This window comes from Vombatus ursinus, unplaced genomic scaffold (assembly GCF_900497805.2).
Source record: "Vombatus ursinus unplaced genomic scaffold, bare-nosed wombat genome assembly UNPS02008872.1, whole genome shotgun sequence".
Taxonomy (NCBI): domain Eukaryota; kingdom Metazoa; phylum Chordata; class Mammalia; order Diprotodontia; family Vombatidae; genus Vombatus; species Vombatus ursinus.
Window position 1 is genome coordinate 4568 of NW_020948650.1, and position 12903 is coordinate 17470.

Sequence of the window (12903 nt, forward strand, 5' to 3'; positions counted from 1 at the left end):
GGTGAGGAGGGAGTGCATTTCAGGTAAGGGGGACAGCTAGGAGAAAGGCAAGGAAATGGTAATGTGCTAGAGATTATACTAATTATACTAATGTATAACAAAGCATGAAAGATAGGTTGTAGGTAGATTATAAAAGGCTTTCACAATGTCAGACAGAGGAGTATACATTTGATCCTAGAAGCAGTAGGGAAAAACTGGAGTTTATTGAGTGGGAGAATGGCATGGTAAGATCTGTAGTTTACAGGGGTGGAGAACAAATGTTCTGTGAAGTCTGGTTTCAGTCAAAGGGTCAAACTTGAGGACCTAGAGAGCCATATGTAGGTTCCCCATCCTTGGGTAGGATAATCATTTTGGCAGCTGTGTCAATTATAGATTGGAGAAGGGAATGATTTGGGGAAGAAAGACAAAGCTGAAGGCTATTATCATTGTTCAGGGAGAGATGATGGCCTAATCTGAGGTGGTAATCTTGTGAGTAGAGAGAAGACAGATGTGAGAAATATTTCAGTAGTAGACATGATAGGATTTGGCAACCAATTAGATAATATGGAGTGAGAGAGAGTGGAGTCAAGGAGAATGAGGCTCGCTTATTGGTAAAATGGTGGTGCACTCAAAAGAGACCGAGAACTTTGGAAAAGGATGTGTTTTGATGGGAAGGATCCATGACATGTTTATGACACAACTGAGATGCTTGTGGGACACCCATGTCCCATAAGCAGTTGGAGATGTGTGAAAAAAGTTCAGGAGGAAGCTTGGAGCAGGATATATAACTCTGGGAGAGATGACATTTAAAATTAATGATGAGGTCAGCTAGTTAGAGAGTGTAGAGAGAAGAAAGCCCCCGACAGAGGCTGGCGGGTGCGGGGTGCCTGCCTACAGTTAAGGGGTATAATATGGCTGAAAAACCAGCAAAGAAGTCTGAGTGATAATAGTAGCAGGTGAACCAAGTGAAGTGTTACGGAAGAGAGAGAAAATCGAGGAGAAGGAAGAGAGTCAGAAAACATTGAAGTTTGAAAAAAGGGTGTCATATTTGGTAATGAAGAGATAACTTGACAATTAAGAAGTTAAGTGTCGTTTTCTGGATATTAACAAGGGAAAGGGGGAAGCTACAGTGATTTCCACACTTTCTCATTTAACTCCAGGGACAAAAGAAGTTATCGCCACCATCCAAAGACTACATTTCACAACATGCAACACGCCAAGGGCTGGGGCGCGTGCGCCTGAGGCACAAATCTTCTTATTGAACGGTGGGAATTGTAGTTTCGATATCACAGGAAGTCAGTTTCCTCAACTCTTGTGAATATGAAACCCTGTGACCCGGGGGGGGCGGTATTATGCTTCCTTCTGACCCGGAACAGGATGGTGTTGGTTGAAGGCCGTGAGACAGCCTCCCGGACCAATCGGCGACTTGGAACTAGGCGTTGGTATTTGAAACCGCCCAATCAGAGGCGCACACTGAGGTTTGTTCCTTAAAGAGAGCGCTGAGGAAGAAGGCGGCAAGGAGCAACGGACGGTGGCCTGCGAGCGGACGACAAGGTAGCCGGGGGAGTCGAGGTGACGGGGCGCCGAGGGCCTACGGTTACGGTTTTTTGGGAGACTCTCGGGGCATGGAGCTCGTTGAGCCGTCCGGAGGGGAGCCAGTTGGGATTTCCACCGCCTTCTCTGTCTAGGAGCGGACGAAGAGACGGGCCGCGAGGGGAGAGGGCTGGGGTGAGAGCCCAGGTCTGGATGGTGTCAGAGGAGGCGAGGGGGCGCGAGCTGGGTGCTGGCCAAAGCGGTTTGGACGGGCCCTGGGGGGTCGGGGTGAGGGACAGTCTTCGGGGTGGGTGTGTGGAGGGGGGGGGCCCAAGGCGCGCCTGGTTCCAGCCTTGCGCAGGCGCAGTGGTCTCGCCGCCCGAATCTTTGCAGTTACCCCAGTTACCCCAGCCCCCCCAGCCCCGCTTTTTCGTCCTCCCTCTTCAGGTTCCCTGCCCTGCTGGGCTTGGATTCGGAGCCGTTCCCCCCGCCCCCTCCCCGTTGGCTGGGACCCCGTTTGACCCTCTGCTGTCTGATTCTACAGATGACCGGGTCTAATGAGTTCAAGTTGAACCAGCCTCCAGAAGATGGCATCTCCTCGGTGAAGTTCAGCCCCAACACATCCCAGTTCCTGCTGGTCTCCTCCTGGGACACTTCGGTCCGGCTCTACGATGTCCCTGCCAACACCATGCGCCTCAAATACCAGCACACTGGCGCCGTTCTCGACTGCGCTTTCTATGTAGGTTTTTAGATAAAAGATATTATTTTAAGGGACGCTTTCTGACTCCCCCATCACGGTGAAAATAATTTAAGTATCTTTGGGGGTAGTTGACTTAATCTCAGAGATATTCCATGTAGAAATTGGGTGTGGGTATTTAGTACTGTTTAAGAGTCTCTTAATGCTTTTGGATTCTTATGAATGACAAAAGGAGGCAATCATAAAAACAAAGCAGGTTTGGCTTTGTTTTTTCTTTTTTGGTATCATGGACCCCTCTTGCTATCTGGTGAAAACTATATATTCCTCAGAATAATGTTTTTTAATGCATGAAGTAAAATATATAGGATTATAAATAAAATGTATTATATCAAATTGCAGTTATCAAAATATTTCTTAAAAAAAGTTCAGCTATCCCACCATTAGGAACCTTAGTTTAGTTTTTAATATGTAAAGTAAAATATATAGGCATATAAATGAAATACATTATGTTAAATCACGGTTATCAAAAGATAGAAAAAAAGTTTAGAGATCCCACAATAAGAAACCTAGGTTTAGAGTAAAATTTTGGAAGTATTTCTATATTTCCACCCCTACCCCCAGCCATTTGTAAATAAAATAAACTATTTTGTTTTATAGTTGACTATATGCTTGCTTTGTTACCTTCCATTTAAAAAAAATGGTCAGTTGGCAAAGTTTATCTTAATAACATAGTTGTTCTTAAAGTTTATAGATCTTAAAACTTGTTAGAAGTGTTATACATTCAAAACTAAAACAAAACAAGACATTTTTCAGGATCCAACACATGCTTGGAGTGGGGGATTGGATCATCAGTTGAAAATGCATGATTTGAATACTGATCAAGGTAAGCTGGCAAAATTTCTCATTTTCAGGTACTTCATTTTATAAGCTTTTTAGGATGTAGATGGTTCTTTATTATAGCAAGGTAGCATCCTAAGTAGCTTAGGTATTTGTAATAATAGAATAGCTACAACTAAAGCTTAAATTTATTTTTAAAAAGTTCAAATGGCTCTCAAATTGACCGTCTGATGCTTTTTTTTTTCACTAATAAAATTTGAGTCCCATCTTAAGTTTTACGTGACTTGCCAAGTATTTGTCTTTGCCTCTGTAGTTAGATGGATCTGGATCATTTTTATTGCCTTTCATCCTATTAGGATTTTGAGAAACTTTGCAAGTTTAACTTTATTTTCATTAATTTTGATTTAAAAAATACTTTTGAAATCTGTGAAATGGAAGTGTCTATTTCCTTTCCCTGTGTTGATACTTAGAGCATTTTAAAAGCCTAATGTGCTCGAATTATATTTGAGTCACTAATTGCGTAATGTACTAAATTTTACTCTTAAGTGAATAACATAGTCTTTTACTCTAGGAACCTTGGTGGTGCTGTGGATACTCTGGGCTTGGAATCAGGATGACCTGAGTTTATATCCTGCCTTAAACACCAGCTGTTTGACCCTGAGGAGGTCATGTAACCTCAGCCTCAGTTTTCTCATCTGTAAAATGAGGATAAAAATAGCAACTACCTTTCAGAATTGTTTTGAGGATCAAGTGAAATAATATATATATGAAGTGATTTGCAAACCTTGAAAGTGAAAATATATATGATAGCTATTATTAGGAAAACTTAATTTGAGGTCTATATTTTGAAATATCTGTTCTAAATTTTTGCAGTGTGTCAGTGACAGAGCTTGGGAAGTGCCCCAAAGCTTTTTAGCTTGATGATTTTTAGAATGTTCTTTGTTTATACAAATGTATGTATATGTGTGTGTGTATGCATGTACACATACATATATACACACATTCCTACATACATATGTACATATAATTAAATAGGAAAGATTTTTTGGGTACTTCAAAGAAGATCCTAGGAATAGATAAAAGGGAGAGCGGAATAGAGATAGAGACAATATTTTGACAAAGTAAAATATGAGTAAATACATTATATTTCATGAGTAAATACAAATACATTTCACTTATGCTTTTTACCAGCGTGTGCTCTTTTTTTTTTTTTTTTTGGTAGCACTTGATGTTATAGATTATATGTATTCTAGCATATGGCCATACAGATTTGCTTAGACAAGTCTGTAGTCCCAAGATTTGAAAACAATTTAGAAAATACCTAAAGGTTTCAGCCTATGGTAGAATGATAATTTTTTGGGAGTAGGAAAGAAGTTTTCAGTTCATTTAGGATTCATTTCATTTAGAATCAGGAAATTATTGAAACTGGTAGCCCCTTTTTGTTTCCCCAAATTACTTTTGATGTATGATTTGCAAAGCTTACAACGAGAATGGAGGTATATCTTCCAAAGTTGAGCTGTTTTGAAAGCTAAATGAAAGCATAGAATGCTGATGACCCAGGCCCCAAAACTTCAAAACTAATAACTACAAAAAATTTAGGTAGAAAACAAGGGTTTTTTTTTTTAATAGTATTAGTTTATATTTGAGACTTCCTTGTGAGAGTCCAGGGAAACCAAAATCTTTCAACTAATATTTATTGAGGAGCAAGTATTTGGTTGGTGTACCTACAGAAGAACCCAAAGATAGCCAATTACAGCATTTATGATCTTATAGATATCTTCTGCTGCCAAATAGACTGACTGTGGTGTCATATCAGTAGTACAAATTAAATACTATAGGTTATGGGGGAGGGAAAGAGAGGGAGTTACTTCTGGGCTGGTTTCTGGATTGTAGAAAAATTTATTCTTGTATTCAGACTTCAGTGAAATGGTTTTTGCTACTGATTTATCGCGTACTGTAAATAGCACATTTTATTGTTCTTATGAGAAATCTATTTAGTGGAGGCAATAAAGCTAGATGTTTCTCTTCCCCTCCCTTCCCTTTTTTTTTTTAAAAGAAAATCTTGTTGGAACCCATGATGCACCTATTAGATGTGTTGAATATTGTCCAGAAGTGAATGTTATGGTTACTGGAAGTTGGGATCAAACAGTTAAATTGTGGGATCCCAGAACTCCTTGTAATGCAGGAACCTTTTCTCAGCCAGAAAAGGTAGGTATTTTTTAAATAGTGTTAGAAATTATGATATTTAACGAGGTTAAATTGATTTGATATGTATTTATTATTGAAAATGACTTCATATGTAGAGGTTTAGTATACTGTATCTTTTAAAACCCAATTAAACACATTTTTAAATTGACCGGAAGACTTTTTATCTCGTCTTAGTTTTGTGCTTTAAAAAAAAACTTGACTTAAACATGCTTCCCTACGTTCTTCATACTGCATCTCAGGGTTGGGATACAACATGCTGCCATTTGAGTAGAAGCCATTTAGCAAAGACTGCCGATTGTCCTAAATTGAGTTCGACATGCCCAAAGCAGAAAATGAGATGAAACATCACTCATTTTCCTTTGTGACCTGAGGTTTCATTTGAATTGACTGTTAAAAGGGTAAAATAGGCTATCATTGCAATTTCTGATAAAGGTGTGCTACTGTTCTTTTTTTAATAGTAAAAGATATACTTAGGAAACTAAGGTGTAAGGCTTCTTTAAAATCAAAACTTTTTGTATAAAATTTAACCCTTTGATCAGGAAGTGAAGCCTGATGAAGAAGATGATTGAGCATTCTCTCTACATCTTTGTTAGACTTTATCAGTTAGTAGTTAATTTTAAAGACAGATTGTTTTTAGCAATATAAAGGTATTCCTGAATTAAATCTATTTCTTTAGTGTAAATATACTATTCAGACCATGTTAGCCATCATTATATACTATATTGCGTCTAAAGAGCCATTATTTTTGCCACATTGCAGTCGAATCTACTTCTGGCAAGACCTTTGTTCAGAATAAAATAATTGCATTGTTTCTAGTTTTGATTTATAGTTGTATGTAGCATGTTAAGAGCTGTGATAAATTGCTGACAGAATATCATGTAATGGACAGCCACATTGAATCAAGCTGCTTATTGGTTCAGCAAGGTTCATTATGTCACTTTTTTTTAATACTTTCTTTGATAAATGTATACACCTATTCAGTAGTATGACAGTGGTTTCACTTGATTTATGATCATTGGGGATAGGAAACATAGTTAGAAACCTATGTCACCTGTGTAGTAAAGATTTAAGATAAGATTCCTGATATGATTGTACTATTATAAATTGAGCTCTTACTGGATTCTGGATTCATAAACTTTGATATTTCACAGAACTTATTAAATGTTCTGTTATATGTATAACTTTTTTGTTTTAATTTTCTATTGATAAGTCTGTGGTAAATTTCTTTTTCTACAGAAATATAAAAACCTCATAGTTCAGTTTTTTAGTTTTTGAATTTTTAAGTTATGTAACTGCTTCAGCTAATGTGACGAAGGTACAAATTTAAGATGCCATTTTAGAGGACCACTGAATTGTTGAACATAGCTTGGTACATGTGACTGATTTCATTGACAAGTTATTACCAAGCAGTTTTGAACATGGAGTATTCAAAAATATCCATGATTTTTTGGTTCCTTTTTAAAATTACAAATGCTGAAGGTTCAAACAGTTGTCATATTAAACTGTATTGGCCTGTGAAGTGAGTTTTTGGAAAGAACAGCTAAGTGGCTAAATTCTGTATTTAAAATAATTTGTTTTTACAGAATTGTTTATTTCTATTTGATGTTTGACTTTAATATAGTATTTTAAAATGTGCTACGTATTTGCTTTCAGGAAATAAAACACATCCAAAACCATCTTAATTAAGGTGAATAGATTGGAAAGTCCTAAGTTTTTAATAATTTGTGGAAGAAAATTTCAGATCTAAAGAAAAGTTCATAAAAGAACTTCTGGTTTCTTAAAAAAAATTCAAGCCATCATAAGGCATTTCTGAGCCTGAATTAGTGTTGTTGTTTTTTTTAAACTATCTTTCCTGGGATATTAGCTTGCATAGTTTTCTGTTTTTATTTGTAGAATAATTTGGATGTGAAGAATTTTTTAGAAAGGCAATGTTAGATCAGTTAGTTTTAATTTTAAGTGATTTGGTTTTAGTAAATGGTAATTGGCCAGAGCATATTATATATACTTTATAAGATAACAATAAAGATATGCTGTTTTATGAGAATTACTTGCTTTGAAACACCAAAAGCTGTTGTACATGTGATATGTTTCATAACTGACTGAAAGCACTTTGCCTCAATCTTTTCAAAATTTGGGGCCTGGTCTGCTGATTTTTAATGCTCTGATTAAATGTGTTTAGCTTTGGGATAAAAATGTCATGTACAAAATGACAGTATGTAGTAATTTTTGATATCCTTTAAAAGGTTTACACGCTCTCTGTGTCTGGAGACAGATTAATTGTGGGGACAGCTGGTCGGAGAGTGTTGGTATGGGACTTGAGGAATATGGGATATGTGCAGCAGAGAAGAGAGTCTAGTCTGAAGTACCAGACTCGTTGCATACGAGCATTTCCAAATAAGCAGGTACTGATCTTTTAAATGTCATTAAATATTGAAAATATGTGCATTCTCCTTTAGTGATTTTTAAAATAACATTTTAAAGCAAATACATTGGTTAAAGACTTAATCTGAGTGTACCTAATAGTGAAATTTCTGGAATATTTGAGCTGCAACTCAGGTATTCGGTTTTGTTTTATTAGAATTTATGAGTCAGAACTCAGATTGAAACTTGGAATTTTGCACAATCTTGCCATCTTTGACTGCTTTTGCACTAAAACTGCCTTAATTACTTTCCCTGTACAGTCTTCAAAAGTTTTTGATAAAAACAAAGGTTGATAACAGGATAGACAAAACTCTTACTCCTTCCCAACATATACCTCTCATAATATTGCTACAGTTACTGTTATGTGGTACAGCCTCCTTCCATTGTTGTTTCTAAGATTGGCTCATTTAATTCATGAAGTCTGGGACTTTAAAGTCTTTAGCTTTAGGACTACATGTATGCCAACTAAAAATATAGCCATAAAGTTTTAAGATGAATTAGTAATGTGATGAACTTTTTTTGCAATTAGATTGGTCCACTTATTTGTTTAGCAAGAAACTTTTTCTAAGAAGAGTAGCAAGTATAAGCCAGCCATCTTTGGATAGACTTTTTAACCAACATTCCATGACTGCTTCTTTGGTGATGGAGTCTGGAGTTCCCATATCATGTCATACACTGGTACACCAGACCGTGTGCCTTCAAATAATGTTTGCCTTCCTTTTTTTAAGCAGAAAATGATCATTTTTGATTTTTAAGTATTCATTCCTTTAACCCAGGAATTTTCTGTAGGAAAATCTCCAGTTTTAGAATTGAAAGCAATAGGAAAACATCCAGTAAATTTAATTTTTACATTAAACTCTTCAGGAGCATAACATTTAATTTAGATTAGAATACAACTGTATTTTAAAAGATCATTTTGAAAAGCAAAACATTTCTTTTTTCTTTCATCTTTGACATTTTCTAATTTGAAAAGGAAGTAGGGGGAAAATTTTGAAAAATGGAACCAGCTTTCCAAAGTTTTAAACAAAAAGTTTAAATTTCATGACATGTTTGGAATTTTAATTGATTATATACAGAGCTGGATCCCTTATTAGGGAAAAGGGAAGGGAATAAGGATTTATTAGCACCTACTGTGTGTCATTTAGTAAGTGTCTACTATGAGCTAAGTGCCGTTTCACAGGTAGGAAAATCTGTTATCTCCAAAATTTTATTCTTTGTTTGTATAGGCATTAATGTGATATCACCACTAAAGGAGAAGATTCTCCTACTATTTGAGACTGGTAATATGTGTGTGTTTTTCTCAGAAGTGAAGCATTGAGCTTGAAAGATGCTTTCTTCATCAGATTTGAATCTTTTTATATCAGTCTAGCTGACTTTTCCCAGTATCACAAAGAAGTACTATTAAAGCACTTAATCAGAATTTATATTTGCCTGAGAAATCAACACATTTGTTGTGTTTACTATGTACCAGGCACTGATGACTACCCAAATATGTAGAAACCCAGTTTTGCTTTGAGTAGAAAGCATTGATGTTTAACTTCAGGAATTACATTAACTGGATCACCAGCCTTTCTCAGCATTCCATTTATATCTTGATATATCTACCTTTTGTTTGTGTTGGATTCAGAAAATAACACTAAGTAAACTAACTAGATTTTTACACTTTTTCTATTCTTATTGGCAGGGTTATGTGTTAAGCTCTATTGAAGGCCGAGTGGCAGTTGAATATTTGGACCCAAGTCCTGAGGTACAGAAGAAGAAATATGCATTCAAATGTCACAGACTAAAAGAAAATAATATTGAGCAGATTTATCCTGTCAATGCCATTTCCTTTCACAACATTCACAACACATTTGCTACAGGTAAATTACTTATTAAAATATAGTTTATAATACTGCTATTGTTATCTTAAATAATTTTCCATTTTAACAAATATTTTTGATAATTCTAGAACATTGAGTATTTAATATTTAAATTTCATTTCTTTGCATGTTATATTATGAAAGTATTCTGAGACCAAAAAAGCAACGATAGGGATATTTTCTTGGTTATTTAACTTTTGTTCAATAAGTATACTAATCATAAGGAGCATTTCTGTGGTTGACATTCAGAAATAATGAATTTATTTTGAAACTGCTCACAGGTGGATCTGATGGATTTGTTAATATTTGGGATCCATTCAACAAGAAACGATTGTGCCAATTCCATCGGTATCCCACTAGCATAGCATCTCTTGCCTTCAGTAATGATGGGACCACACTTGCAATAGCATCATCATATATGTATGAAATGGATGACACTGAACATCCTGAAGATGGTATCTTCATTCGCCAAGTGACAGATGCAGAAACAAAACCCAAGTGAGTATGCTTCACCTGTATTTGAGCCTTTTCTTGCATTCATCCTAGAATTTATTAATTTTTCCAAATTCATGAATAGCGTTGTTGATGCCTGATAGATAGTACAGCTGACTATAGGGTTGGAGTTGATTTTATCTTGTTCTCCCAAGCTTTCAATATCCGTAGGTTGATAGACGTATGATGGATAAAATTGTGCCTAGTTGTTTTGTAGAGAAGAATGTCAAACTCTTATTCTTCTTGAAAAGGCACCATTATTTGAATCTCTGGAGTTAATACTAGCTCATTGCTGCAAAATTAGGTTGAAGAATTCAAGAATAATTTAGTTAAGTACGTTCTTCTATTTAAGAGACTTAAGAATGTGAAGTGTTAAATCTTTCCTCTCTAGAGATGATTTCCCTATAATATTTATAGGAATTGTATGAATATAGGGCTTACTGAAAATAAAAAAGGTTATTTGCCCTGTCCTGGAATAGTTAATTTCCCGAGTTTTGAAAATCTGATAAAAGATGTCTTAGTCTTTTCATGATGTCTTAAAGAGGCTGCATATATTTCAGTGGAGAAAAGCTTTTTATTTGGAATAATTTGATTAGATGAAAAAAGGAAACAACACTTAAGTATGAAATATTATTAAGTTTAGATATGCGAAACATAGTTCAGTATGATGCATTTTTGTATTTCCCATAGTACCTAATGTGGGGGCCTGGCTGCATGTAGTAGGTGCTTCAGAGATAGTTGTTGAAGTTAATTTTGCAGTTTGATTTCTAGTAATTTTATAAATTTAAATTTATTTTTTGTCATCCTCATCAGTTAAAGTTTATTCTGGCAAGTGGCAAAATAAACACTCTGTGCTTTATTGGTCATGATTTAAAAGCGATAGAATTTGAGGCTTGTTGAGTAAAAGCTGTGTTCTTGCTTAACCAAAACCTGTTCTAATTCTTTTGTTGTGGTTGGCCATTGATTTCATAAAGTTCTTTCCCTTTTTCAACTTCTAGGAAATCATGTGTATAACAGAATTTGACTTTAAATGTCACATTGCTAATGGCAAAACACTTGGCTGCCTTAATTAACAAAGAAGCGAATATCTACTTAAAAATTACAAAAAAATTAAATGGCAAAAAAGCTTTTTTGATTTACTATCTAAAGGTCATGGAATTATTTGCTATAGTAAAGGTATTTTGAAAAGCAGAGTTAGAATGGCTGTGCTTTTGATTATATTCCTGTTTGGATTTTGCAAACTGTATGAAATTTGAGTTTTGTGGCACTGTTTGAACAGAAATGTAAGAATATAGAAAACTTCCCCACATTTTTTACTAGACATTAAATAATAAAGAGATAGCCTCCTGTGCTATTTGTTTTCCTTGCTGCTTATAGTTGCTAATTCTGAAGCTGCTTCACTCTGCCTCATGAGGAGGTTAATCTACAATTAAACAATATTTCCTCTTGGCTCTCCATTATTTTCTGAAGCAGATGGTTCATCATTTCCTGGGCTTTTAAACAAAGCGAGGTTAAGGTTAGACTCTTGGGAATCAGCTAGTTTTCAATCTTATTAGGGTGCAGAAGGAAAACTAATAAGAACCTCATAACATCATTTTGTGACTGTAAACAATTATTTATTAGCAAACAATTGATCCCAGAAGGGCAAATTGTTTGAGTCAGTAATGAGCTGAGAAAAGACAGAGCATATCTGTGTATTTGGAAAATAATTGTAACGTAATTGCAGTACATTTAGACAGGCATCTATTTGGACCTGTTTCTATCTCTAAGTGAATTTTTGAAAACATTAATGAGTTTTGCATACTGTTCTGACATTTATATGATTCTTGTGCCCGTTTCAGTTGCCTAGCGTCTGGTGATTAAGAATTTTTTAAATTGTAGTGAGAATGAAATTCATTTAATTATAATTTTGTTCAAAAATAAGCACTAATTTCGGCTTATTTCTGCTGCTTATCTAGTAGCATTTTCATTTATTAAATTTAGAAGCCAGTTTTGCTTTATTTATTTTTTTAATGTGGGCAAAAAGAATATCTTTTTGAATAGTATTTGGTTTTAACCAAAAATCTACTTGACTCTTGATACATTTTTTCCTCATAACTTTTTATTAACAGAGAGGTAGTATTCTTTTACTTTACAAGTATTAATTTCAATAGAAAGTTAGTGTAAGCCTTCAAACCATCTATTGAAATGTATTTTCTTCATTGCAGGTCTACCTAATCTAATCATCTTGTGGAAGTGTGGCTTCTCTGTGGAAAGTTTTTGTGTACTTCCTACAAAAGATACTTGTCCTTAAGGGATAATTTATAGTAAATATGGATATGAACTCTTTTGTCATTGGATTTCTTTCTTTTCCCTTGTCTTAAAAGAAACCTGTATGTGTACAATTTAGCGCTTTTAAAAAAATTTTAGAATCAGGACTCTGTGTTCTTGTGTTGTAACCTGAAAAGAAATTTCTATTTGGAAATTTTTATCCTCCCCTTCTTCTCTCCCCCCACCCCCCAGCAGCTTGACTATTTGTAACATGAACTGTGCCATCTATTTCCTATTTAATAAATCAGTTTCAGAAACTGTTTTAAAATGTTGCATATTTTAAAATTTGGAAATTAGTAGAATCTGCATTATAAGGCCACCAGAAAGCAAAATTGCCCCTTTTAAGAGCGTGATAGGGCTATATTTTACCCCTTTGGAGCTACAATTAATTCCATTTTAATTATGTTCACTTCTGATATACATTTGGGGTGCAATCCTGGAAAAAATGATCCCTTGAAACTCTACTACTACTATCATCCATGTCTCTTGAACTTCGATATCCTTGTTGTGCAGGTCAGGTTTGCATTCTGCTTTGTACACAGCTGAGCTCTGCACCCAACTGTT

At 35.2% G+C, this 12903-nt stretch overlaps 1 protein-coding gene across 3 annotated transcripts; it reads left to right on the forward strand.

The window, feature by feature from the left end:
• The first annotated feature begins 1439 nt into the window (after nt 1–1439).
• On the forward strand, nt 1440–12607 carry LOC114034260 (mitotic checkpoint protein BUB3). Of its 3 annotated transcripts, none has more exons than XM_027849856.1 (8): nt 1440–1533; nt 2057–2251; nt 3023–3092; nt 5103–5254; nt 7498–7656; nt 9360–9537; nt 9819–10035; nt 12237–12601. In XM_027849856.1, the coding sequence occupies exons 2-8, from the start codon at nt 2057–2059 to the stop codon at nt 12244–12246; spliced, it is 981 nt and encodes a 326-aa protein (XP_027705657.1). In that variant the 5' UTR covers nt 1440–1533; the 3' UTR covers nt 12247–12601. The 3 variants fall into 3 exon arrangements, with proteins under 3 accessions (XP_027705657.1, XP_027705659.1, XP_027705658.1); XM_027849857.1 differs by lacking the exon at nt 1440–1533 and adding an exon at nt 1555–1707 and having other exon boundaries at nt 12237–12607; XM_027849858.1 differs by lacking the exon at nt 12237–12601 and having other exon boundaries at nt 9819–10039.
• The last annotated feature ends 296 nt before the right edge of the window (nt 12608–12903 follow it).

Excerpts from the sequence above, each read along its gene's own strand:
- LOC114034260 (XM_027849856.1), top strand. The coding sequence starts at position 2,057 with ATGACCGGGTCTAATGAGTTCAAGTTGAACCAGCCTCCAGAAGATGGC. Across the intron at positions 3,093-5,102 it reads TGATTTGAATACTGATCAAG|AAAATCTTGTTGGAACCCAT; the intron begins GTAAGCTGGCAA and ends TTTTTTTAAAAG. Across the intron at positions 9,538-9,818 it reads TCACAACACATTTGCTACAG|GTGGATCTGATGGATTTGTT; the intron begins GTAAATTACTTA and ends AACTGCTCACAG.